Source organism: Syngnathoides biaculeatus, chromosome 13 (assembly GCF_019802595.1).
Source record: "Syngnathoides biaculeatus isolate LvHL_M chromosome 13, ASM1980259v1, whole genome shotgun sequence".
Lineage (NCBI taxonomy): Eukaryota > Metazoa > Chordata > Actinopteri > Syngnathiformes > Syngnathidae > Syngnathoides > Syngnathoides biaculeatus.
Window position 1 is genome coordinate 16,511,350 of NC_084652.1, and position 25,061 is coordinate 16,536,410.

At 40.4% G+C, this 25,061-nt stretch overlaps 2 protein-coding genes across 6 annotated transcripts in view; both read left to right on the plus strand.

Annotated features, from left to right (window-relative positions):
- Positions 1-14,828, plus strand: part of LOC133511223 (kinesin-1 heavy chain) — a 49,060-nt gene extending 34,232 nt beyond the window's left edge. Inside the window, exons 13-26 of one of the 2 annotated variants that reach the window (XM_061839949.1) lie at positions 1,283-1,351; positions 1,431-1,637; positions 2,893-3,036; positions 3,124-3,312; positions 3,391-3,508; positions 4,738-4,793; positions 4,871-4,980; positions 5,050-5,151; positions 5,380-5,440; positions 5,544-5,615; positions 6,096-6,200; positions 6,267-6,483; positions 9,549-9,684; positions 12,873-14,828. In XM_061839949.1, coding sequence (XP_061695933.1) covers positions 1,283-1,351; positions 1,431-1,637; positions 2,893-3,036; positions 3,124-3,312; positions 3,391-3,508; positions 4,738-4,793; positions 4,871-4,980; positions 5,050-5,151; positions 5,380-5,440; positions 5,544-5,615; positions 6,096-6,200; positions 6,267-6,483; positions 9,549-9,684; positions 12,873-12,876 — 1,590 coding nt within the window. In that variant the 3' untranslated portion in view covers positions 12,877-14,828. Of the gene's footprint in view, positions 1-1,282; positions 1,352-1,430; positions 1,638-2,892; positions 3,037-3,120; positions 3,313-3,390; positions 3,509-4,737; positions 4,794-4,870; positions 4,981-5,049; positions 5,152-5,379; positions 5,441-5,543; positions 5,616-6,095; positions 6,201-6,266; positions 6,484-9,548; positions 9,685-12,872 lie in introns of both variants that reach the window. The other variant, XM_061839948.1, reaches the window with a different exon arrangement.
- Positions 14,829-20,958: 6,130 nt separating this feature from the next.
- LOC133511225 (rho GTPase-activating protein 12-like) overlaps positions 20,959-25,061 on the plus strand; it is a 47,590-nt gene continuing 43,487 nt past the window's right edge. The window contains exons 1-2 of one of the 4 annotated variants that reach the window (XM_061839951.1): positions 20,959-21,206; positions 24,006-24,821. In XM_061839951.1, the coding sequence (XP_061695935.1) occupies positions 24,063-24,821 (759 nt within the window). In that variant the 5' untranslated portion in view covers positions 20,959-21,206; positions 24,006-24,062. The remainder of the gene's footprint in view (positions 21,207-24,005; positions 24,822-25,061) is intronic. The other 3 variants (XM_061839952.1, XM_061839953.1, XM_061839954.1) reach the window with 3 other exon arrangements.

Here is a 25,061-nt window from a genome sequence, read left to right on the forward strand (position 1 = left end):
ATAAAGAAAGGAACACCTTTAGCATATTAATAAAGCATGTTGATTTAATGTCTCAGAACAGCCTTTCAGTATCCACACCACTGTCAACATCCCAGCAGATTTTGTGTGCCTACTTTTGCTGAGACCACGTACCTCTGACCTACTGACCCATGTTATTCTAAACAAGTAACCTTTTTGCACGTAGATGCATACAACAGCTTCTCAGACTTCAACTGAGGGGCGCTTGAATGAAGCACCGCACATTAGCGCTACTGTGCATGTTTTAACAAGAATCAATGGGAACAGATTTGTTTGCCTCAGACCAAAAATATATCACAAAGTCAGACAGAAATGAACGGAACAACTTTACTCATTACCTTATATATTTCATGATACTATTTACAGGACACACACTATAGCTTTTGTTTTCTAAAACTGATTCCACCATATTATGAACGCATGCATACAAGCATATCCACCGCAGACATACTGATAAAATAGTCTGAGAACAGGCTAGAACTGGTATGATAAGGAGCCGCAGATAACAGGACTGTTATCTGAAAGGAGGCTCACTTGGCTTCTCGATCCCAGCAGAGAAGGAAGAGGGTCCAGCGGATGTCGTTTCTTAACTCGACCAAAATCCGCTTTATTGGCCAAGTGTGTAACAACACACAAGGAATTTGTCTCCGGTAGTCGGTGTCTCACCACACCATTTATCTTCGCCAATTAAAAATAGATACAAATAGAGGGCTCCAAAAGTACTCAATTTCTTCAAGGGTTGAGAGTACAAAAAATATTGAGTAATTTTCTCTCGAGGTATTAGTTTATTCTGCTTGTCTAAATAAACTGTACTTGTATGTCACATGCTAAAATGCTAGCTTCTAAGAAATGTTCAGTCGAAATGTTTTCTATTTTCATTTGTTTCAAATTGCTTTGCTGAAAATATTTCTGAACAATAAAATAAATTTTGCTGCTCAATTTTTATTGAAGTGAAACTATCTTATAAAGAAAAAATACTCTCAAATGAAATAGCACATTTTGTGTATTTATTGCTCTAAGGAAAAAAAAAATCAGATATTCAAAATATTTGATAGCTGTACAGTAGTCATATTATCATTCAATTTTTTTTTTCCTTCATTGACAGTAATGGGTCAATGGTGGGGCGGTACCCTCTTTTGTTTAGCTGCCTTTGTTTCAAATGATTTTCTGGAATATTAATTTCTCAGCTGTCGTCTTCTTTGACTGCAGAAGAGTGATGTCGGGCCAAAAATGCTAATGTGATTGCAATTCTGCTTCCGTTCAGGATGAAGAGATCAACCAGCAGAGCCAGCTGGCCGAGAAGCTAAAACAGCAGATGTTGGACCAGGAAGAGGTGAGCCCTGGAGACCAGAAAGAAATGTCTCTCCTTCTTTTTTTTTTTTTTGTTAAAATTAACTTTTTTCTCTGGGCAGCTGCTGGTATCGTCACGCCGCGACCACGAGAACCTCCAAGCAGAGCTCAACCGCCTGCAAGCTGAGAATGAAGCCTCCAAGGAGGAGGTGAAGGAGGTACTTCAGGCTCTCGAGGAGTTGGCAGTCAACTACGATCAGAAGAGCCAGGAGGTGGAGGACAAGACCAAGGAGTTTGAGGTCATCAGTGAGGAGCTCTGCCAGAAATCGGTGAGGATGGCATATCTGAAAACCTGAATTTTAACTTTTATCTTCAAACCTATGATGCATTTTTTTCACAGTTAATGTATGTGCATGCTTTTGTCAAAATAGTTCAGTGATCAAGAATCATACCACATTTACACCATTTCCTTCCTTGCAAACATTTAGATTAAAGGCAATCTGATCGGTATTGGCTGATAATTAGCATTTTATACTGATTGGCTTTTCCGATCCCATCAATCAATCGCCTCCACACAAGACATTTAACTGTGTCTTTTTAGCATATGAGTCCCAAAGCTAGTTTATTTTTAGCCTTGTCATGTGTCTTGTAGCATAGTACTGTAACTATCTGCTGGCCAATAAAGTTTTTTTGATCTTTTCGGTGACACCGAATACATCGTCAAAGTGGGACTATTTTGCAGTTTCACAGACAACACGTAAGTTATTTATAGTCTTTGCACAACTGAAGGAAATCATGGGGAACTTCATCTAAATGCTTCAACACAACAAATTTGATCTGAAGAATGTACACAAAGAGGAGCATACTGCCTTCAAGTAACGCAGTGGGTTTTTTGGGGGGGCGGGGGGCGCAGAAGAAAATCCAAATGGACGCAAACTCTGGATGACCCCCATCCTTTGGACAGCTCTTTGGTCTTAGCCATGCTAGTAGTTGAAGGCTGACAATTGTGTGGGGTGGACAGGTTTCTTTATGTGGCTAACGATCTCAAACAGGTGGCAACATTTTTGCTGATTGGCAGGTGTTCAAACACTTTTTGCAGCATTTACAAATAAACATATGTGATTTCCGGATTTTTTTTTTTTTAAAGATTGTCTCTCACAATGGAGATGGACCTAAGATGAAAATTTCAGACCGCTACATAATTTCAAAATGGGAGAACTTTCCAAATCCCAGGTGTTCAAATACTCAACTTCCTCTCTGGAGTTTATGGATCTTGGCTTTTCCTAGTTGAGAACACATGGACAGAAAATTTAGTGTGGTGGGATTTATTTATTGAATGTATACATAATAGTGGGACATGAATTGAAAGGGGCTCGCTCACAGAAATTGGGGGTTATCTTTTATAGGCAGAACATGTTTTAGAAATTGGCAGGTAACCAAACACCTTGTGTAAGTTGTGTTTTGATTGCACTGAAGGTCCTGCAGTTACACAAACATTTGTATGGAAACAAAAGTCAGTTTACGAAAAATATTTCATTTAAACTGAGGACCCTTGGAATTAAATGTCCGTCATGTTTTCTGCAGTCTCTGCTGTCATCTGTGGACTCTGAGCTCCAGAAGCTGAAGGAGATGTCCAACCACCAGAAAAAGAGGGTTACAGAGATGATGTCGTCACTTCTCAAAGACTTGTCCGAGATTGGCATTGCCGTGGGCAGCAACGACATGAAGGTGAAGGAGTAGCAAGAGACAACAATTTAGAATTTTTTGGTTCTTCCCAGTCACACCACCTCATCATATTTCGTCTGTTTGTAGCAGCATGACGGGGGCAGTGGCCTGATCGACGAGGATTTCACGGTGGCTCGTCTGTACATCAGCAAGATGAAGTCGGAGGTCAAGAGCATGGTGAAGCGGTGCAAACAGCTTGAGGGCACCCAGTCAGAAAGTAACAAGAAGATTGATGAGAACGAGAAGGAACTTGCCGCGTGCCAGCTGCGCATCTCACAGGTGTGTTCCCGACTCTGCCATTTCACATTAAAAAAAATTTAAATATCATGTTTATTTTTTTTCTCCCCCAATTTCCAGCACGAGGCCAAGATCAAGTCCCTGACAGAGTACCTTCAAAATGTGGAGCACAAGAAAAGGCAGCTAGAGGAGAATGTGGACTCTCTCAACGAAGAGCTGGTCAAACTTAGCGCACAGGGTATGTCACAACACTCCACACTAGGGTTGAACTGATTGAATTGAAACTGACATTGCTGTGTAGTGCAATGCAATTTTCAAATTGCAAAGGCTGCGATTTGGGGGTGGGGGACACTTGTAACCATTCCAAAAGAATAAGCTTCTAGTGTGATCATCTCTTTTTTAAAATTTTTCCCTCACACACACTGGCGACCGGTTCAGGGTGTATCCTCCCTTCTTAACAGAAGATACCTGGGTTAGGCTCCAGCACACCCACCACCATAGTGAGGATAAGCGGTAAACCTTGAAGTGCTCGCCAGCCAGGGCACACATGAACAAACAACCATTCACACTCAGATTCACTCTGACAGGCAAGTTAGAGTCTTCATTCACCTTACCACGTATGTTTTGGGGATGTGAGAGGAAACCGGAGTACCTGGAGAAAACCAATGCAGGCATAGGGAGACCATACAAACTTCACACAGGTAGAGCCGGTATTTGAATCCCAGTTCTAAGAACTGTTTGATAGATTTGCTGACCAGTCGTCCACCATGCCGCCCCCATTTATATATCATTAAAAAATTATAATTGTTAATTGCTAATACATGGCTCTCAACTCTACATCAAAAGGTGTATATAGTACAAAATGACTGGCTTTTGTGTGTAGCTTTCTAATTTTATATATTTTGTCTTTTGTGGATACTTATTTTGTGTTCAATGTCTTTGTTAGCTGTTTGTTAATGGGGAGAGAGAGAAACTCCATTTCTATTCCTTTGGATCTAAAGTAGAGTTATTTTTTTAAAAAAAACTTGAATCCATGTTTCTACCAATTCGAGATAAAGGACCAAAAAAAAGGACCATTTAGCCAACGTTACTGGCAATTAGAAGGTATTGGGTTGTCACAGACTGGGGTGAAAGGAAAAAAACAAAAACAATTTGACAGGTTCGCAGTCACATCCAAACCCAATTTCATATTATATATATCTGCATGGATGCATGCTTGTCTGTTTTTATTCTCTATTTGTCAACTGAGGTACTGTGTTTGGACTACAGATTGATGGAATTTATTCTTAGCTTTATAAGACTGCCATTCCTGTTTTATGACTGGATCTCAGAATAAAATAGATCCAGGTCAATGCAAAAAGGAACAAAATATAATTAAAAATAATTAATAATGTCACCTCAGTGTAGGTTGATGCAAACTTGACAGTTTTCTGTCATGGTGACATGTCCCCCACTTCTGTTTTGCAGAGAAAGTCCATGCCATGGAGAAGGAGAATGAGATCCAGACTGCCAACGAAGTCAAGGTACATTGCTCAGCTCTTGTCAATCACCTTCATTCTCCCCAATTATTCCCTAAAAAGTGACATATTTTGTGTCACAGGAAGCTGTGGAGAAGCAGATCCACTCTCACCGCGAGGCTCACCAGAAACAGATCAGCAGCCTGAGGGATGAGCTGGACAACAAAAAGCAACTCATCACTGAGCTGCAGGAGTAAGGCACCTGGCACCTTCACTTCCCTCCTTTATGAGATGTGGTATTTATTAATGTCACATTTTCCAGTTTGAACCAGAAGATCATGCTGGAGCAAGAGAGGCTGCGAGTGGAGCATGAGAAACTCAAGTCCACCGACCAGGATAAGAGCCGCAAGCTGCATGAGCTCACGTGTGTTTTTGTTTTTTCCCCCCCCATTTCTTCAGCACTGTGAAGGGTGGAGTTCATTGGTACTCAGGTGTTTAATAATCTAGCCTCAGAGCATTTTAATACAGGCTCAGTACTCGTTCTGTGTGGGGAACCCTAATATTCATCCCATCATGTTACACATTTTTATAGCTAGCTTTGAACAAACGTCAAGGAAAAACATGAACACTGTGATGTCCTCTCTCCAACCAGGGTGATGCAGGACAGGCGGGAGCAGGCCAGGCAGGACCTAAAGGGTCTGGAGGAGACAGTGGTGAGTTATTATTCATAGCCAGTCTCCCTCCCTCTCTCTTTTTTTTCTTTTTTTGAAAAGGAATCTATTCTACCTTGTTTTATCTGTTTTATTTTTCTTCAAGGCAAAAGAACTGCAGACACTGCACAACCTGAGGAAACTCTTTGTCCAAGATTTGGCCACACGTGTGAAAAAGGTGAAGCAAATACTATGTGGATAAAAGTGGGATATCTGATAGAAGGGATTCCAAAAAATACGAAATGAAAGCCAATTTGCTTAAATGCCGCAACTGGAGAATGAATTAATGAGTTTCAACACTATGCTTTTATGTTATTGCTAAATGCTGGCATTTCCCTCCATTTGCATAATTGTTATTGCACTGGTCTATAACGATGAACCAGGAATGGGTAAGGACACTCTGTATAAGCTTAACATGATGGGGGGGTTGATGCACACTTCATCTTTGCACAACTGTGACTCTTATAAGGAATAGTTCCTATTAATTGAGTCTCTATTGTTCTTAATTGAATGTCAATTTTTCTTGTTGGTTTGGTTGTTCTTTGTTGTTCTGAATTTTGTACCATGGCAGCACTGACTGCCGGAGACAAGTTCCTTGTGTGTTGTTACATGCTTGACCATCAGAGCTGCTTCAGATTTTTCTTAAATTTGTGTGCAGAGTGCCGAGATGGACTCTGATGACACTGGGGGCAGTGCGGCCCAGAAGCAGAAAATATCCTTTCTTGAAAACAATCTTGAGCAGCTCACCAAGGTTCACAAACAGGTAGGCGGTCGAAAAAATTTGTTAGCTGTCCACTCTGAAAAAATCAAAAGTTGTTTTTCCTTTTAGCTGGTACGTGACAATGCAGACCTTCGGTGTGAGCTTCCAAAACTGGAGAAGCGCCTTCGTGCTACGGCTGAGCGGGTCAAGGCCCTTGAGTCTGCACTAAAGGAAGCCAAAGAGAACGCTGCACGTGACCGCAAGCGCTACCAACAGGAGGTGGACCGCATCAAGGAGGCCGTAAGGGCCAAGAATATGGCCAGGCGGGGGCACTCGGCCCAGATAGGTAAGTGTCCAAAGTGCATTTTTCTTTACTGCAGGAAAGCCCCCCAAAAATAATTTCTTTAGATTTAAAACTTAAATTGGCAGAAGAAGCCCCCAAAACTAAATTAGTACAATGAAAAGATTGCGAAGGTCCAATGACATTTTTTTTCCTTTTTAAATAATCGGTACCTTTTATAGGGTTTACGAGATTATTAAGGTTGGAAATGCCCAGGATCCCATTTTTCAAGATATTCTAGTTTACGCTCGAGAGATGAGTTGGCCTTATTATCTATCACTATTCAATATGCAAATAAGCTTTGTACTGATTGGACCATTGTTTACCTTCATTCCAATATGCCATATGACAATGGCAGTAGAGTACAGACTGAACATTGTTTTCGTTTCTTCTATCACCGACTGCTGAAAACAAATAGTACTTAGTAATAGTACAGGCATGCCAAGATCCTCTTTCACCATTCTCCAGACACACTGCTTTAAGAGCAGGAGTGCTGGTTGCCCTATAGTTGTGATCTGCCATGGTTGGAGGACATTGTGAGTAGGATTTACATGATTGGGATTTTTGGATCAATCAGCGAGTTTTAAAAAAAAAAAAAACAATCGATCACCGATCTGACCACAAGATGGAGCAATGAGCATTTAATTGACCTGTTCATTTACTCTGTACTTAATTGCGCAAAAAATATATATTTACAATGAATAATGTATCTTTGTTCATGTATTAATGTCATTGAGTCAAAGTGATACAAAGAACAAAGTAATGGTCTTCTATAAGCATGGCAGTAAGTACATATAACAATTAATGTATCTATTTTCTGTGACACATTTGTTTGTTGGTGTTCCGTGACATTTTTCAACTGTGAAGTATTTGCCCTGGTTACAAAAAGGTGGGGATTTGGTGCTCTGGACAATATCATCAACAGAACGGCAGCATGTTTACACACAACCACAAGCGTTAACACGAGCTTGCTAGGCTACGTAATGTTTAGTTGCCTGGTTGCAAGCTGTAAAAAGTTTATTTCGGCTTGTCCCTTTTGGGGTCGCCACAGCGCGTCATCTCAGATGAGCGCACATATTTGTCTGGCACAATTTTTACGCCGGATGTCCTTCCTGACGCAACCCTCCTCAGGGAGTGGAGACCCTGGTGGGATACAAACCCATAACCCCTGGTTTACCAAACCAATGCTCTAGCCACGGAGCTACAGGGCGTCGTCTGGTTGCAAACTGTATCGTATGAAATGTAGGTGAAGATACCTCAAGCAAACCTTACCTGAACATCCTCCCGTCCATCAGAACCGGTGGCCACCAACATCCCCCCCCTACATTAATGAGTCACATTTGAGTCAAAGCCCAATGATGTTGAGAAAAAAAAAAAAAAAAAAACAGGATGTGGTGGTAATGGAATCCAAAATTTTAGTGCAGTAGCCATGGATGCATTTGCCTTGAGGGTGCTAGTTGAAGGCTGCAGACAAGGTTAGAAGGGGCTACATTGTGTCTTTGTCCAGAGGCGAGAGAGTGAGTATGTTGGTAGAAGAGTCCTGAGGATGTCTAGCGACCCCGAATGGGACAAAAGGGGGGGGGCTGACAGAGTACACTCGTGAAAGGACAAATTTGTCTTGTAAGATAATTGCCGTATTGTGTGTCCCAGCCGGTTCGTTTCCCTCTGCAGCCGGCAATTATTTTAAGTTTTTAACAACTTTATTGGTCATCTATTATTTATTATTTAAGAGTGCTAAAAGAAACCTTATGTATTCAAATATACTGGACACTTGTCAGTAAGCGCAGTAAAAGACTTTTGTGGAGACGGATTGGAGAATTATGACAATAAAACCGATCATCATAAAATGCTCATGATCGGCTGATACTGATCTCATCTCTCACATTGGAGTAAAGTCTAGTTGTGAGCGATACAGCATTATCTGGATGTAAATTGGCTTTGCTACGCAGTGACATGCGACTTCAAGTTTGATGGCCAACGTCCACATACAAGTCCACATGCAAATCCACATCACAATGTTGCCAAGTTAAAATAGACGCTTTTAGGAATCTATTTGGTTTTCCAAGGCGCTCCCATAAAATCGACAAACTTTATATGTCAAACTTAAACCATGTCAGACTCGTTGTGAGCTATGTTATTCCATAAAACTGGGAAAAAATATTTCGATGGCATCAGAGCTTTAGAAAAAAAAAAAGTTTAAAAACTATAAATTAAAAATAAGCTTTGGTGATACTTTTGTTGACAAAAATTTACAGTACAATGTCAAAAGACGCAACATGGCTAAAAGTGAAGTAAATTTTGTCTTCAAATAAACTATATATGATGCGACGCAAGGTAATTGTCTTCAGAGCCGATCATCATAAAATACAAATTTTTCGCTGATACCAGTCAGATCGGGGTAAAGTTTAATAAACAGTGCATTGGGGAAAAATACCGCAAAGGGAGTTTCAGCGACAAATAAAAGGAGCCCCACAAAAAAAACACAAAAAAGACAAAAATTGGGGAATGCCCAAACCGCGGATATGCAGCGGTTGATTAAATATTAAAATGAGTACAATTAAAATTAGCTTTTATTTAAAGATTTTTGCTCCCAAAACAAGCCCCAAAAAATTTAAAATTGGTTTAGATATGATTAAAAATAGTGTTTAACTTTAAAATAGACTTTGCCCAAACTTAAATAAAATTGTATATTAAACATGGGATTTTAAAATGGACACTTACCAAAAGCACAGAAAGAAAAGGAATTTAATTTAATTAAAAATGCCCTTCAAACTGGAAACCTAAGGCCTGTACTGCAAAAATTCCATTACAGTGCAGTCTGACTTATTAAAAAAAAAAAAGTTCAGAGTAAGTAATACTAAAACCCCAAAGAAATGCAACAAGTATTTTAAATAATTATAATTTAAAATTACTTATTAGTCTTTTTTTTTTTTTTTTTTACTGAAGTAATGTAATTTTAGTTTAATTGATTTTATTTGACCTGAGTCTTAATCATTCCTGAACAATTTGCTTAAGTTTTACCACTTGGCGCAAACTAAAAGTTTAACAATCTTCTTGTTCAACTGCCATAGCTAAGCCCATCCGGCCTGGGCAGCAGCCTGTGGCATCTCCCACGCACCCCAACATCAACCGCAGTGGAGGAGGTTTCTACCAGAACAGCCAGACAGTGTCAATCAGAGGTGGCGGTTCCGCCAAGACTGACAAAAAGTACGTCCAGCTTTACATTCTAAAGTTATGGATCAGTCACTACAGTAGACAGCTATTCACAAAAAGCAGTACTGTTTACACCACTCTTATGAGTCGTGTACACATTTGACAGGATTTGTGCATATATGGGGCGGGGGGGAGCTTTTCAGTAGCAGTGCGTTTTAGACACTAATGTGCAACTTTGACAACACTGATGTAAATGCTTTAGCTTTACAGTTTTAACTGTAGTGACTGATGGATAACTTTGATTGACATCATAGGTATTGGAGAAAACGGGTTTTCTGAACAACTTGTACATTGTTGTGACTTAGAGTGAAGCCAGAAATTTACATCCACTGCAAAAAAAAAAAAAAAAAAAACTTCATTTTTTTGTTTCACTGATTTAAAATCAGACTAAACTGCTCCTGTTTCAGGTCAGTCAGGATCAGCAAAACTATTTAATTGTGTTAAATGCCACAAACATATCCTTAGTCTCGAGTAACGTTTCCTTTAAACTGCATGACTTTGGTCAAACATTTTGGGTCATCCAAGCTTCTGTTTTTCCAGTTGCCTTCCTTGTAAACTACTTTTCAGATCTACCCGCAAATTTTCGATGGGATTCACAACAGGGCTTTGTGATGGCCATTCCAAGACATTGACTCCATTATCCACAAGAAACATTTGAACCATTTTGGGAGTATGCTTAGGGTCATTGTCCATTTGGAAGACCCATATGCGCCCAAGTTTTGGCTTCCTGGCTGATGTCTTGAGATGTTGCCTTAATATCTCCACATAAGGTTCTTTCTTCATGATCCCATCTATTTTATGAAGAGCTCTAGTTCCTGCTACAGTAAAACAGCCCCACCACATGATGGTGCCACCTCCATGCTTCACAGTTGGTATGGTGTTCTCAGGTGCCACTTGCCTCTTTTTCTTGCAGATGTAATGTTGGTTCTTATGGCCAAACAACTCTACTATAATTTCATTAGACCACGGGATAGGTCTCCAGAAGTTACGATCTTTTTCTTGGTGTCTTTTTGCAAAGTGTAATTTGGATTTTTTTTTTTTTTTGGTTTATTTAGGTGTAATGGCTTCATTTTCGATTAGTGGCCTTCCAGTACATGTCAGTGCAGGCCTCATTTCACTGCGGATGACACTTTTTTACCAGCTTCATCTAGCATCTTCACAAAGTCTTGAGCTTTTGTTCTGGGGTTGATTCGCACGTGTCGGACTAAAACATGTTCATCTCGAGGAAACGGAGCGTCTTCCATTCTGAACGATGTGATGGCTGGACATTACCATGATGTTTATACTTCTGTGTAATTGTTTGAACAGATGAATGTGGCACTGTGAAGCATCTGGAAATTGACCCCTCCGTACAGGGCACTTAACCACGCCTCCTGAAGTGACGTCACGCCACGTGCGCTGACGTAAGACAAACAGTAAAAATGGCAAATACAATACAATACATTCTGAACTGAGACAGACTCCATGCTTCTGATTTCATTCAAATCAACGATATATTATAGATTCTAAATACAATACATTCTTAACTGAGAGAGACGCCATGCTTCTGATTTCATTCAATCATTCACACGTAGCAATGTTATGCTAGCGGAGAACGTCTCATTCATTTATACGAGACGTGTATTAAAAATAAAATTTGGGGCATATCTTCGTGCAAACACAGTCTGGTTAAGCTTCTGGCCGCGAGCCAGCAAGAAATCAATACGTTTGTGCAGTCCGATCATCACTAAATATTGCTCAACAAAGAATAAGTGTGTCAATCGTTCACACGTAGCAATGTTATGCTAGCGGAGAACGTCTCATTCATTTATACGAGACGTGTATTAAAAATCAAATTTAGGGCATATCTTCGTGCAAACACAGTCTGGTTAACTTTCGGCCGCGAGCCAGCAAGAAATCGATACGTTTGTGCAGTCCAATCATCGCTAAATATCGCTCAACAAAGAATAAGTGTGTCAATTGTTCACACGCACCAGTGTTATGCTAGCGAAGAACTTTGAATTCATTTATACGAGACATGTATTGAAAATCAAATATAGGGCATACCTTCGTGCAAACATGTGTTCCGGTTGATATTAGATGGATTTAGTTGATGATGCGGTCTTCCACAAAGTTTGACCCATCGAAGGCATTTTTCGTACTGGGTCTTCGGTTTTGGAAAGGGTACGAATCTAACTCCACCAACTAGCCTTTCAGGATACCTGTCGTCACTATTACAAAGTCAGTGACTACACCTCTTAACCATATTTTTTGTTAAATAACCCAAATACGCGATAAAACGCTAACTAAACTTATACTGGACCATTCAATGTTGTCAGAGAAAATGGCGGGAGCAAAAACGGGCTTTGGTCTATGCAGATCTCTGGTCTCTGATTGGTCAGTGACGCGGATTGCGCAATATCCGCGGAGGGGTCAATTGCACCCAAGGGTGAGCCAGACTTGTGGATTCCCACGATTCTTTCTCTGATTTCCTGGACGATATCTTTTGATTTCCCCATGATTTCAAACAAGAAAGCAGAGTGTTTGGGGTTTGGCCTTAAATACATCCCCTTGGTGTGCCGTAAGGTTAACCGACAATATGTGAGTTAATTATCAGGAGATTCCAAAGCCATGACATCATCCGGGCTTCCACATGTTCTTTAAAGACATCGTATTTTTCATGTACGTAAACTTTTGACCTCAAAGAAAACAATACAAAATTCTATAAGAAATTCTCACATTGTTGTAGCATTTACCAAGATTAAATAATTTTGGTGATCCTGACTCACCTGAAACGGGAGAGGTTTAGTCTGATTTGACTTCAGTGAGACAAAAATTGGTGTTGCAGTGTATGTAAACTTCTGGCTTCAACTGTATGTGACTTTGCATTAAGCCTCATTTACGATAGCTTTGCACAAAACAATTTGAATAGCTGCCCAGTGAAGTGACACAGCTTTGACATGCATTCAGAATGAATTGCTTTTTCAACTAGTTGTCCACTTTAACTGATGCTCAACTTTGACAACATTTACATAGAAGTATTTTTTTGCAATAGCTGGTCACTGTAGTGACAGTCATTTTTGACCCCACGCATGTAGATGAAAATTTTTTCAAATTCAAAAAGCTGTCTATTGGAGTGACTGATGCTCATTTTCCATTCCAGCGTATTCATTTTCTCATTTTGTCTTAATTCGTGTCTGCAGTTGAAAAAAAGCACGAAAGACGAAGGCTGGCACCACAGAAGAAGCTGATATCATCCAACATCCCCCCCCTCTCCTCTAATTCCCCTCACCGCCCCCCCTTGGCCCTGTCATTCCTCTACAGCTTCACAGTCGCCCAGGAGTGAGTGACCAGATTATAAATATATATAAATATAAATATTCCTGGCTGTACAGCTCTGAACCGCTTACATACCTGTCATCACAGAAAAAGACGATAGAACAACACGAGCTACTAAAAATAAGATATCCAAACAAACAGCTGCAGCAGCCTTGGCCAGCAAAAGCTGCACGCGACCTGAATGTGTAGCTTTCCCTTTTTTTTTTTTTTTTTTAAAGCACTCGTCTGTCCTAAAGTAGTTGAGCACTGCAGCCTCACCACCACCACCCCGAGCTGAATGTAATGCTAATATAATAAGTAATAAAAGACAAAAAAAAAAAAAAAGCCGGACATAGCTTTGTAGGTGAAATCGAGCTCTGTACATTTACATGTTTGCTCACTTTCTCAATGTAGATTCTTTAAAAGGATGACATCATTCGATACATATGTGCGTCTGTGTGTGTATCACATGCTGTTTATACTAATGCAGGGTGGGCCAAATGGTCAGTAGATGCATTTCAAAATGTTTTCATTTTATTAGATTTACAGGTTATATCCTGGCATCCTATCCTTCCTTTTTATCCATCCATTCTATCTTCTATCCTTCCTTGGTTTGAACATACTTTTCTGCCATTCATCCTTCCTCTTTCATACACCCATTTACTTCCTTTTACCATCCTCTCATCCTGAGATCCCGTCTTTCTTGCTATAGCCTACCCCGCTCCCCTCATTCTTCCCTCATGTCACTTTCCTCATAACTCCCTTGTTTCCTACATCTATCCTTCCTCCCTTTTTGCATCCCATCTTCCTTGATTCCACATTGTCCCTCCTCATTCTCTGCCTTTAGTCCATATTTCCTTCTAACATACCTTATTGCCGCCCTACTTTCCTTCTAATGGTATTCCATCACTGTTCCCTTCCTTGCATCATCTTAACTTCCATTTCCTCCCTCCATCCCTTCCATATATTCCCTTAGTCTTTCCTTGCTTTCATCACAGTGTTGTCTTGCATCCATCCTAATTTCCATAGTTCTCTCTTCCTCCAGTAAGTGAATTCAAAATGAGTATCTGCCTCCTTTTGTCCCATCTTGCTTATAAAACACATGAAAGTTTGGCGCTAGTGACTCCTCACACTACTGGCGTGCATCTTTATCGTTGTACAGAGATTGTCCAAATTTTGTCAGCGCACCACTCACTTCCTGCTCACATGGCGGTGGAGGAGGAGGAAGGAAAAAAAATAAAAACAAAAAGCCAAGACGTGCAAGCCTGTACTGTAGATGTATTGAACTGGACACCTATGGAGGCCAATTGTTTTTATGGTTAACTTAAAGCTGTATACTCGTTGTCACAGAACGGAAAAGGAACTGATGCCGATGATTCAGGCCATGCTTTTTCAGGCCCTCTACGCTAACTTTGTAAAGCTATGTGTGTGTTTTTACCCATCTTGACGAATATTTATAGCCACCTCGGCTGTTTTGTTCTCCCCATACGTCTCGCCTGCCTATATACTTCTGTGCTCCTTTGACTGCTTTGAATGTGTCCCGTAGTCCTTACGTGCATACTAGAGGACGGCTGGTGATCTGATGGTCAGAAAAAAGCAAGAACGAAACACAAGCCGTCGGAAAGATATATTTAATTCAATAAAAAGTTGTAGGATTTTCTTTTTTATTACAGCTGATTTTGGGTTATGTTGTGTGCAGCCCCCCCCCCTTCTTTTCTGTGCCCAGTGAAGCCCCAGAGCATTGTTACAGAGGACTATTAAACTCACACTAAAAGGAAAACAAGAAATGCATAACTATTAAAGTTGTAATCTTGTGAGAATAAAGACCTATTTAAAATACATTAAGGGAAAAGTTGTTTTTCAATGACATTTTTTCAAGTGTCAGATTATTACGAAGGAGAAAATGTATTTGTCAAAAATAAGGTTCCATTATCAATTTTTTTGTTGTTGTGAATGGGAGGATGGATGAAGCTATATTCCAAGAAGCAGAAATTTTTTTCAAGAATAGTATAAAATTTCCTGCTGTTATGAGAATAAAGATCTTGAACTCCTTTGAATTTTTTTCAAATGTCATTAAAGTGCAACCAAATGGATGTAAAAAAAAAAATAAAATAAAATAAAAATCTTCCAAATTTGACACATAACAGAAAAGTCTCAAGACAGACAGTGATATAACAGATTGAAAAATTATACAAAGTGCGAAATCCAGCTTCAATGTGGTCAAGAATTGAGAGTCTATTGGCGTCGCTGAAAGCTCTCAAAACCCTCTCGCCCTCCTGGAACTTTCACCTATCAATCCAAAGATGTGCCCTTTTGGGGCTCCTGCTTAATGGGCAGAAACGCAGGGAGACATTCTGGGGCACTCACCCTTTTGTCGATGTTGAAATTCAGTGGGCCGTTCATCAAGAACTTATAGGGTATTCAGCCTTGGTGTGAGAAGGGGGAGAAAATCCAAGGAGGGGGAACGTGGTGCGTGCACTGCTGTTGCCGCTGAGGTTCAGCCTTTGGGAGCTATAGCTGGATGATCCTCCTTTCCCTACAACGCATGTGGGTGACAGCTCTCATGCTGCTGTGCTGGACTTCCAACTGCCTCTGTAACCGCTGGCAAGGGGTGGCGGTTCTCAGACAGGAGAGACACTGTCGCCCAAATAACACTCAAAACTTCAGGGGAGATGTACAGGGTGTCCCATAAGTCACCATATAGTGGCAATTATCAGTCAGGTTATGATCAATGAGGAAATGGCAATTCCACCAAATGGCCACTGCATGGAATAAGGGTGTGTGGAATTTTATATAGTGGAGGAGGGTCTCATGTTAGATAGTATCCCAGCTAGTTTTTGGTCCCTACCAACTAAACATTCAGGCCAAAAGTTCTAAATATTAAGCTATATCCCAACAATTCAGTACTATATTGTTGTCTTTGCGTGTTTTCTGCAGTTACCTTTAAATAGAAAGTACACTATTAAGAAACCAAACAGATGTGAGTTTGGTTGCACTTTAAATGGACATTACCCCACTCCAAAAATGCTAATTAAGATCTTCAAAGAAATAGAACTTTCTCTTGACAAAAATATAATCATCCTGAAAAACAATTTTTCTTAATGTTTTAAATTACGGAAAATCGGACATAGTCCCCCCCCCCCAAAAAAAAAAAAATAAAGCTCTCAAAAGACTTTCTAAATTAGAACAAGCAGTTTGGAAAATGTTTGGACAAATGCAGCTTTCTGTATTTATTTTGCACAGCATAATTTTTTTTTTCTTAAGTATGACTTTCTTGATGAATCTCAATGCTTGAAAATATGACTTATAAGAAATTAAAATTCACGGTTATCTGAAAAAATGACTTGGAAAGAATATGACGGGGCTTAAACTGAAATGTTCTTTCTCCTTGTGTACTCCTTTCGTGATTTGTAATTCCAGTATCAGGAGGCTAACAGCACGTGCAAAATATAGTGTAACATACTGTACAACACACACCCTTGTAACATTTACCATGCAAAAAAAAAGGAAAAAATATTCACTTATTCAAAGATAATCTTTCAACATGGACTATATGTATACAGTGAGCTTTTAGCATCGAGCTTTGAAATCACACTTTAGGCTGGACTTGAGGGGCCCCTCCCTTGTACGTGCAAGTGTAAAAGCACACCTCAAATACAGCCCCCCGCCCCACATTAAAAAAAAAAAAAAAAAAAAACAGCTTGTAATTGTCGTAATGGATTGAATCAGGTACCCGAGCACGGACTCCTCCTTTCTTCCACCTCCTGCCCCAAAATGGATATGAAATGGAAACCGTTGAAAAATAAATCAATTATGACAAAAAACATCAGTGTCTCCCATTGAACCTCACTCTAAATTAAAAAGATGCTTTTTTTTATTACTGTTTAATAGCTGCTCAATTTTTGAAGGGCAGTTGTTGTTGTTTATCTTGTTTTTGGCCTTTTTTGTGGTGGGCTGGGGGAAATCCTTGAGAGGATGCAAGGTACTGGATCATCATTCCTGGCTAACTGGGACACAAAGTTGGAGGTCTGACATGGACGGAGACCATATCACTTTTTTTTTTTTTTTTGTTTTGGATTGACTGCATGATGTAAATGTATGTGATTAAATAATAATCAGTAAACATTCAGCTGTTGTCTCTGCCCTTCTTTGATTTTAAAAAAAAAAAAACTAATATAATTTTCCTTTTTGTATTTTTTTTTTCTTTGTGATAATAGTTGGGCTTGTAAATTTTGAAGCCTGTGAACAATTATATCAAGTGTAAATGTATTTTTTAAACTTTTCATTGTAAATGTTTGGGTTTAAGCCTGCTAACATTTTCATTTTTTTTATTACAAAGTACCATTGTTAATTCATTTTTGTGCTTTTGGTAATGAGTAATTGAGTAATCAGTTTTCTAACATTCTGAAAATGTTCTTTTTGCGGGTTTCTTCTGTTCAGTCAATTTTAGGTCCCTAATTTTCTTTTAATAAGTATCTTAGTAAAACTCTCCCAATTTGAAACCTACAAATATTTGCTTCCCTCGTTTCAATATTTGTTTTTTGGCTGCTTTTGTCTTTGATATTGAAGCCTACAAAAGGTTTGAGGTATGGGGAGGATTATTTTGTTCATGAAATGTCCAGTTATGTACACTTACAGTGAAGAAAATGCGTATTTGAACACCCTGCTACATTGTAAGTTCTCCCACTGAGAAATCATGGAGGGGTCTGCAATTTTCATAGTAGGTTCATGTCCACTGTGAGAGAGATAAGAATGTGCATAAAATGGTGCTTACTGCCAAGCCTAGCTAAAACTATTAAATATTTTTTAAAAAACAATCAAAAAAATCAAACTCAGGAAGTGGAACATTAATCATGCGCCCGAGATTTAAGATTGTTACTTCCACGACAGAGTAAGTTAAATAACATGGCGGCCATTGCAATGTTTTGTTTGAGAGTCATTAGAACAAGGACCACGTCATGTCTTGCCTACAAAATTACCAAAGTAAAAATGACACCACAGTATGACTAAGCCCACGCCAACTAGTCCAATGCTTTCTTCCAAAAAGGCAAACAACGTATTAAAGGAAGATTCTCCCCCAAAATTCATAAGTACAATAAACCTTCCAATGTGAATTAACATTATTATTAATAATATTAACCCGTATTGAAATAAATATTGTATTTCACTGACAACCATGTCAAAGGATGACCACCCAAAGCCTAATATCCCTGCAGATGTATGCACATCATGGGTGAATCTCAAGCCTAACTTACTTTGTCTTTAGGAGTAACAATCTTTTCCAACAATGTTTTGAGCGTCGAGATAACACTAGTATATCTACAAATAAACGGGGAAGAAATACCGTTTTTTCACAATTATAAAGCACACTTAAAACTCTTCAATTTTCTCAAAAATGGGCAGGGCTCCTTATAATGCAGAGCGCCTTATGTGTGCAGTGATGTCTCAAACCTGTAATTTATTGGGATCATTTCCTGCCGACACGCTGCTTATATAGGGGAAAAGCGGACGTGTAGATGTTACAAGAGGCGTGGGAGAGGACACTAAAGGAAACAAGGCGAGGTGGCCTGACTAGGAAGAACAACTGCAGCAGTGGATTATTGATCAAAGAACAAACACCCACCATGAAAAAACAAGCGCAGTAAATGAACTCGGATCTTGCTATTATTCTGGGAGACTTGACGAAGCAACTTCAATCCCTAGACATTGGTGTAAATACGGTATACAAATTTAAGTTGCGAGGGCCGTGGGAGCGATGGATGACAAATGGAGAGAGACGGAGATTTATTAAGACTGGGAGGCAGCGCCACGTGACCTACCCCACAATTTGTGAATGGATTGTGGATGCTCGGGCTAACCTGTCTGTTTCTACTGTTGTCCGGCATCATATCTGTGGAGCTGCATTGCAACAAGACTGACAATGAAATTGACGAGAGGGAACCTGGTGTATTTAATGGAGAATTTGCCGAGCTGTTCATTTTGGATACAGAAAATGAGGACTTCGATGGATTTGTTGATGATTAATAAAAAAAATAAAAATGTACAGTGAAGAAAATAAATATTTGAACACCCTGCTACATTGCAAGTTCTCCCACTTAGAAATCATGGAGGGGTCTGAAATTTTCATCGTAGGTGCATGTCTCACTGTGAGAGAGATCATCAAAAAAGAAAAATCCAGAAATCACAATGTATGCTTTTTTTCAGCGATTTGTGTGACACAGCTGCAAATAAGTATTTGAACACCTGAGAAAACCAATGTTAATATTTGGTACAGTAGCCTTTGTTTGCAATTACAGAGGTCAAACCTTTCCTGTAGTTCTTCACCAGGTTTGCACACACTGATTTCGACCCACTCCTCCACACTTCTCTAGATCAGATAGTTTTCCTGGCTGTCACTGAGAAACATGGAGTTTCACCTCCCTCCAAAGATTTTCTATTGGGTTTAGGTCTGGAGACTGGCTAGGCCACACCAGAACCTTGAAATGCTTCTTCTGGAGCCACTCCTCGGTTTTCCTAGCTGTGTGCTTCGGGTCATTGTCACGTTGAAAAACCCAGCCACGACCCATCTTCAATGCTCTGACTGAGGGAAAGAGGTTGTTCCCCATAATCTCACAATACATGGCCGCGGTCATCCTCTCCTTGATACAGTGCAGTCGTCCTGTCCCATGTGCAGAAAAACACCCCCAAAACTTGAAGCTACCACCCCCATACTTCAGAGTAGGGTTGGTGTTCTTGAGATGAAACTCATCATCCGTCTTCTTCCAAACACGGAGAATGGAATCATGATCTTGGCCATGTCACAAGTTTGAATCTTACTGATTGTATGGGGTGGCATCTGATTCAGGATAATACATAGAGTGGAGGTGGACTTTTAAAGGCGGACTAACAGGTCTTTGAGAGTCAGAATTGCAGCTGATAGACAGGGGTTCAAGTGTCCCACAAATAAATCGTTACAAAATCATACATTGTGATTTCTGGATTTTTCTTTTTAAATCTCTCTCAGGGTGGACATGCACCTACGATGAAAATTTCAGACCCCTCCACGATTTCCAAGTGGGAGAACTTGCAATGTAGCAGGGTGTTCAAATATTTATTTTCTTCACTGTATTTAAAACCTAAAATCCTTAAAATGTCTGTACCACATAAAGTCACCACGTACATTTGTGGGTTTTTTTTTTTTGCACTTTATATCACAAAAGAGGCAGCAAGGTGAACAACTAGAACTTAGAGCATTTGCCTCACAGTTCTGAGGACCGGGGTTCAAATCCCGGTCTGCCTATGTGGAGTTTGCATGTTCTCCCTGTGCCTGTGTGGCGTTTCTCCGGGTACTCCGGCTTCCTCTCACATCCCAAAAACATGCATTCATTGGAGACTGTAAATTGCACAGAAGTGTAATTGTGTGTGCAAGGGTTTTGTTTATATGTGCCCTGCAATTGGCAGGCAACCAGTTCAGGATGTACTCCGCCTCCTGCCTGAAGATAGTTGGGATAGGGACCAGCACTTGCACGACCCTTGTGAGGATAAGTGGCTCAGATAATGTTGTACAGATTGTATTTTCCTGAAAATATTTCCGAGTAATATTTGATTGATTTTTAGGATATTGATTTCTTCACGATATAGATATAAATACAAATCAACGTTTTAAAGGACTGCTAATTGGTTTTAATCCGACGCGTGGTTATAGTAGTTCACGTCGTCATGCCTAAGAGGAGCTGCGTTTCTTTTTGTGTTGGAAACACCTGAGGCGCCTGGAGAAACGATCACAAGATTAGCGTTGAGGTCTTACTCCAAATGTGGCAATTGAACAATTTGTAAATTTTGAGAATTAATTTCTAGTCGACACGTTTCAAAGGAAAAACAATATGTAAAAAAAAAATCGATGTAATAAAGTTTGTCATACTTGAAATTCAACGTTGGTTCGCCGGGGTTTGCGTGGCAAACTGCGTCGTCGACGAAAGACAACTTCCTCATCAGAATGACAATGTCACGATGCACGCCAGGATCATCTTTCCTTCATAGACGATCTGGGCCTCGGGAAGGTGGTGAGACTTGGTCAACTTGTAGCGGACAGGAAGTGACTTATTTTCGGGCAAACCTTGACAAGTGGACGGCTTTTTATTTATCCACTCACACGCTGACCTGGGTGAATTCTACTGGGGTTGAAGCACCAGTATAAATCGACCACCCGTCCGTCACTATCGACATGCGTTTCCCCAGAGGTAAGCGACTTTGACGGGACACTTTTCCACCTTCCCACTCGACGCTATGGGACGTACAGTTAGCGGACATGCTAATTAGCGAGAATTGAATTCGCTTATAACGATGTTGAATATGTCATTTTGACGTGACTCTTTAAAGTTTGTCCGGTGTTATTTCAAGTGCCCTATGTGTATGGAGGTGTTGAAAAAGTACAACGACAAGGTGTCTTGGGGGCGGAAAAAAATAGGTCGAATGTTTAAGGAAGTGTACTGTCACAATTCCGTCGGGAATTGCCATGCTTGAGCTGCCAGGGCTGGGCACACTTTGTGCTCAAGGGCAACATTGGAGTAAAAAAAAGAAAAAAGTTTAGGTGGGTGTAAAATATTTGAAGTAATTAATATTAATAAAAATCCACCTAGGCATTTTCTGAAGGGTTTATCCTCAGAAGAGTCGCAGGTGTTCTGCACCTCGCCTATCTCATCTGAACTTGGTCGCCAGTCATTGCATGGCACTTTTTTTCTTTTTTAAAACATTTATTAGCAATAAATGGACTGTCGCATGTCATTGTCAGGACACGGGCAAGCAATCTATGGCATGGGGCATATTTTTTTTCAAATATATATTAATAGACAACTGATATCGATAGATATAACGGAGTAGTGGTCAATCAGTCCCACAGCACATATAAACAAACTATGGACTTGTTGAAACTCTTTCAAGGCACTCCTGATAGGTATCTCAGTAAATTCCACAAAATTTTGTTTCTTTTTAATGGCGCAGAAATCAGGGATGGGAACTGAGTCGTGGTCCATCCAAATCACTCATTGTTTTACGCGAGGTAATACTTGTTCTTTTCGGATAAATTTGTTGGTAACTACAGTGCATCTCGTTTTGGAATTTTTAATTTTGGTTGAAAATTTTTTTTTTGTGGCGCTTACAAAGATAAAGATGTTCCTCATTTTGGTGTCATAAATAACGCGATGATAGGGGTTGTCCACACTAGAAATCTATATGTCCTTGATTATTATTATTATCATCATCTACTACTATTATTCTGTTTTCTATGAACTTTTAAATAATTTCAGCAATGCACTTGCTCTCAGTTGGTTGTGGAAAAAGTGAAGGCTTAAGTGGACGCCATTGAAAAATGTGAAAATGACCTTTTTAAACATTACGTTCCCATTTCAATTAATAAGATCCACCAGAGTCAAGGTTTTGATCACAAGTTTCCTAACGATTTGCATTAGGATTTCTGGGCAGAAAATTTGGGGGAATTTTCAGCTATGGTATTTATAGATATTGGAACTCATTGTTTACATTAGGCGTGCTGTCAATTTTAGTGAAAATGTAAGACTTTTAATTGCACCTTATGATCATAAAAATGTACATATCATGCATAGGTCTTTTAATACTGCATCCATTATTTATGGATTTTCAGTACTTATGTCACGGTAAGGAATGTGACCCCCCTGAATAATGAGTGAACACTACTGTTAAAATGACTACTGTCAAATTAGCAACAAGATGAAATTATTTCTTGATGCCAATTTAGTGTTAAAAGTTGAATACAATACAAGTAAAAGGAACTATTGAAATTCCTGTCAAGTGCGTCACTGTGTTTCAACGTGTACTTGCCTCACCTTAACACTTGTGTGTGTGTGTGTGTGTGTGTGTGTGTGTGTGTGTATGTGTGCGTGTCTCTGTGTGTGACATCAGCAGGAAGCTATGCGAGCAATTGGACAAATCAGCTGCAACTTGTCCGTGTCTTGAGCGTAGATGGCATTGCAGCATGCAAGTCGCGTTTTTAGCTTTGTCTAATCTCCCATCCCTTTCAAGAGGATTTATGAGTCTTCTTATTCACTTCTCATCATTGGCTTACGACCAGTAGACCAGCTAAGACACTGGCTCTTTGTGTCTACTGTGTATTTGTTGGTGGTGTGTAATACTCAGTGTCCTATGACTTATGACAGACACTCTATTGGTACACTCGCTGTCATAATTGAAAGCAGTGCACGTCAGAGTGCTTAAGATGTTGACTGGGATTTGATGTTCTGCATGGAGATCTGAAAGGTAGTTTGTCAAGATTGAAGTGGATGCGTTGTCACTTTAAAGATGGGATATTGAAGGCGACACGTTGACTATGTCAGATCAGTTTTGAGTGGGGTGTTTTTGGATATTGAAAGCAGCTCAGATGATGGATGGATGGATGGATGGATGGATGGATGGATGGTGAAGGTGGTGTCATGTTCAAAGGAAGTGCACTGGCATTGAGCAGTGGTTGAAGCCTGTGTGTTGTGTTGAAGGGATTCCTTGTGTTATGACAGGGTACGATGAATAGTTGGAAGTAGAAGGTGTTGTGTTTGGGCAGTTGAAGAGGTTGTGTCAGAACTGAAGAGGGGTTCTTTAAGTTGCGATCGGTCTGACAGAATTGGCAGTGGTGGGTCAGGATGTTGACTGTTGTGTTGCGCTGTTACATGTGGTTTGTCAGGATTTCAAGTGACCTGGAAAGATATTGAAAGCAGTGTTTTGGTGTTGAAGGCAGTGTGTGGCGATTTAAGCATATGTGTCCGGATTTGAAGATGCTGCATTGATTGTGTTTGGATGTTAAAGATGGCGCTTTGAGGTTTAAGGAGGGTTTTTCAGGTTCTTAAAGTCATCAGGATTGAAGGGTGTCCAGTGAGAAGTTTAGCAGTCAGGTTTGAAGGCAGTGAGTGTGTCAAAGGTCTATGCATTGGAACTAAAAGGATGTCTGGAAAAAAATGAACGGAAGTGAGTCTGAGTCAATGTCTTGAATCTTAACTTGTCCGTTTCTCCATCAGAGTGACTGCAGGGGCGGTTCAGACGTGGAACCTGGCCGGGAGACAGCAGAAGGCAAAATGGCTGAGCTGCCAATTGCGCCGGGACAGGTCTACATCGAGGTGGAATATGACTACGAGTATACATCTAAAGACCGACTGGTTGCCATCCACCAGGGAGAATGCTACATGCTGGTACAAAAAACCAATGAAGACTGGTGGAAGGTGCGGAAGGAGGAGGGGAGCAAAGCCTTTTACGTGCCCGCCCAGTATGTTAGGGAGGTACGCAAAGCCCTCATGCCGCCCCCGAAGCCTTTACCGCACCACTCTGTTTCTGCTGGTAACACCCCGCTTCATCTCCCAGTTTCCACCCAGACTACCCCGCCTCATAACCCCGTTTCCACAAGGAACACTCCACCTCAGAACACTAATGCTGTTTGGGTAAAGCCAGCTAATATGGATCAGGCACTCCAGGACTCCTCCACAGAGAGTCTAGACAGACCGGAGTCGACGCCTGCGCGCTCACCCTCTGTTCATTCCTCCTCTTCCCTCCATTTATCACCACCAATACATAGGCGGGACAGTAACCACCATCGCCAACATTATGTACCCGGCACACCTACTGGACCTGAGAGATCACTAGCCGAAATCCTTTCCCAGAGCACTGGACCTCTGCCTTCCCAACGAAGCAGCACACTGCCTCGCGCCCGGGCCCAATCTCCGGAGTTGTTCCGTGCCCCGCTAGATGTGGATAGCCCTTCACACTCAGGCGAGGAACAGCACACCAATGACTCTGAGTCTGGAGATGAGTTGAGCAGCAGTTCTACTGAACAACTCCAGGTAAATAAGTTTTTGATTTTTTTTTTTTTCTTTTTTTTTTTCTGTTGAAGGGTTAAGATTTATTTGGTTTGAGGTCAGGGAACTGTCATCACGCTGGTTCTTTTGTAGCTAGCCGACAGGTTACGTGGCCAGGCCCCGCTAGTCAGTGCCACTTGGCCAGCTGGCTGTCTGACACAATCTGTTGGATCAATATATGGACCACTCTATCCCATTCATTCCGCTGCACCTCGCTGATGCCTC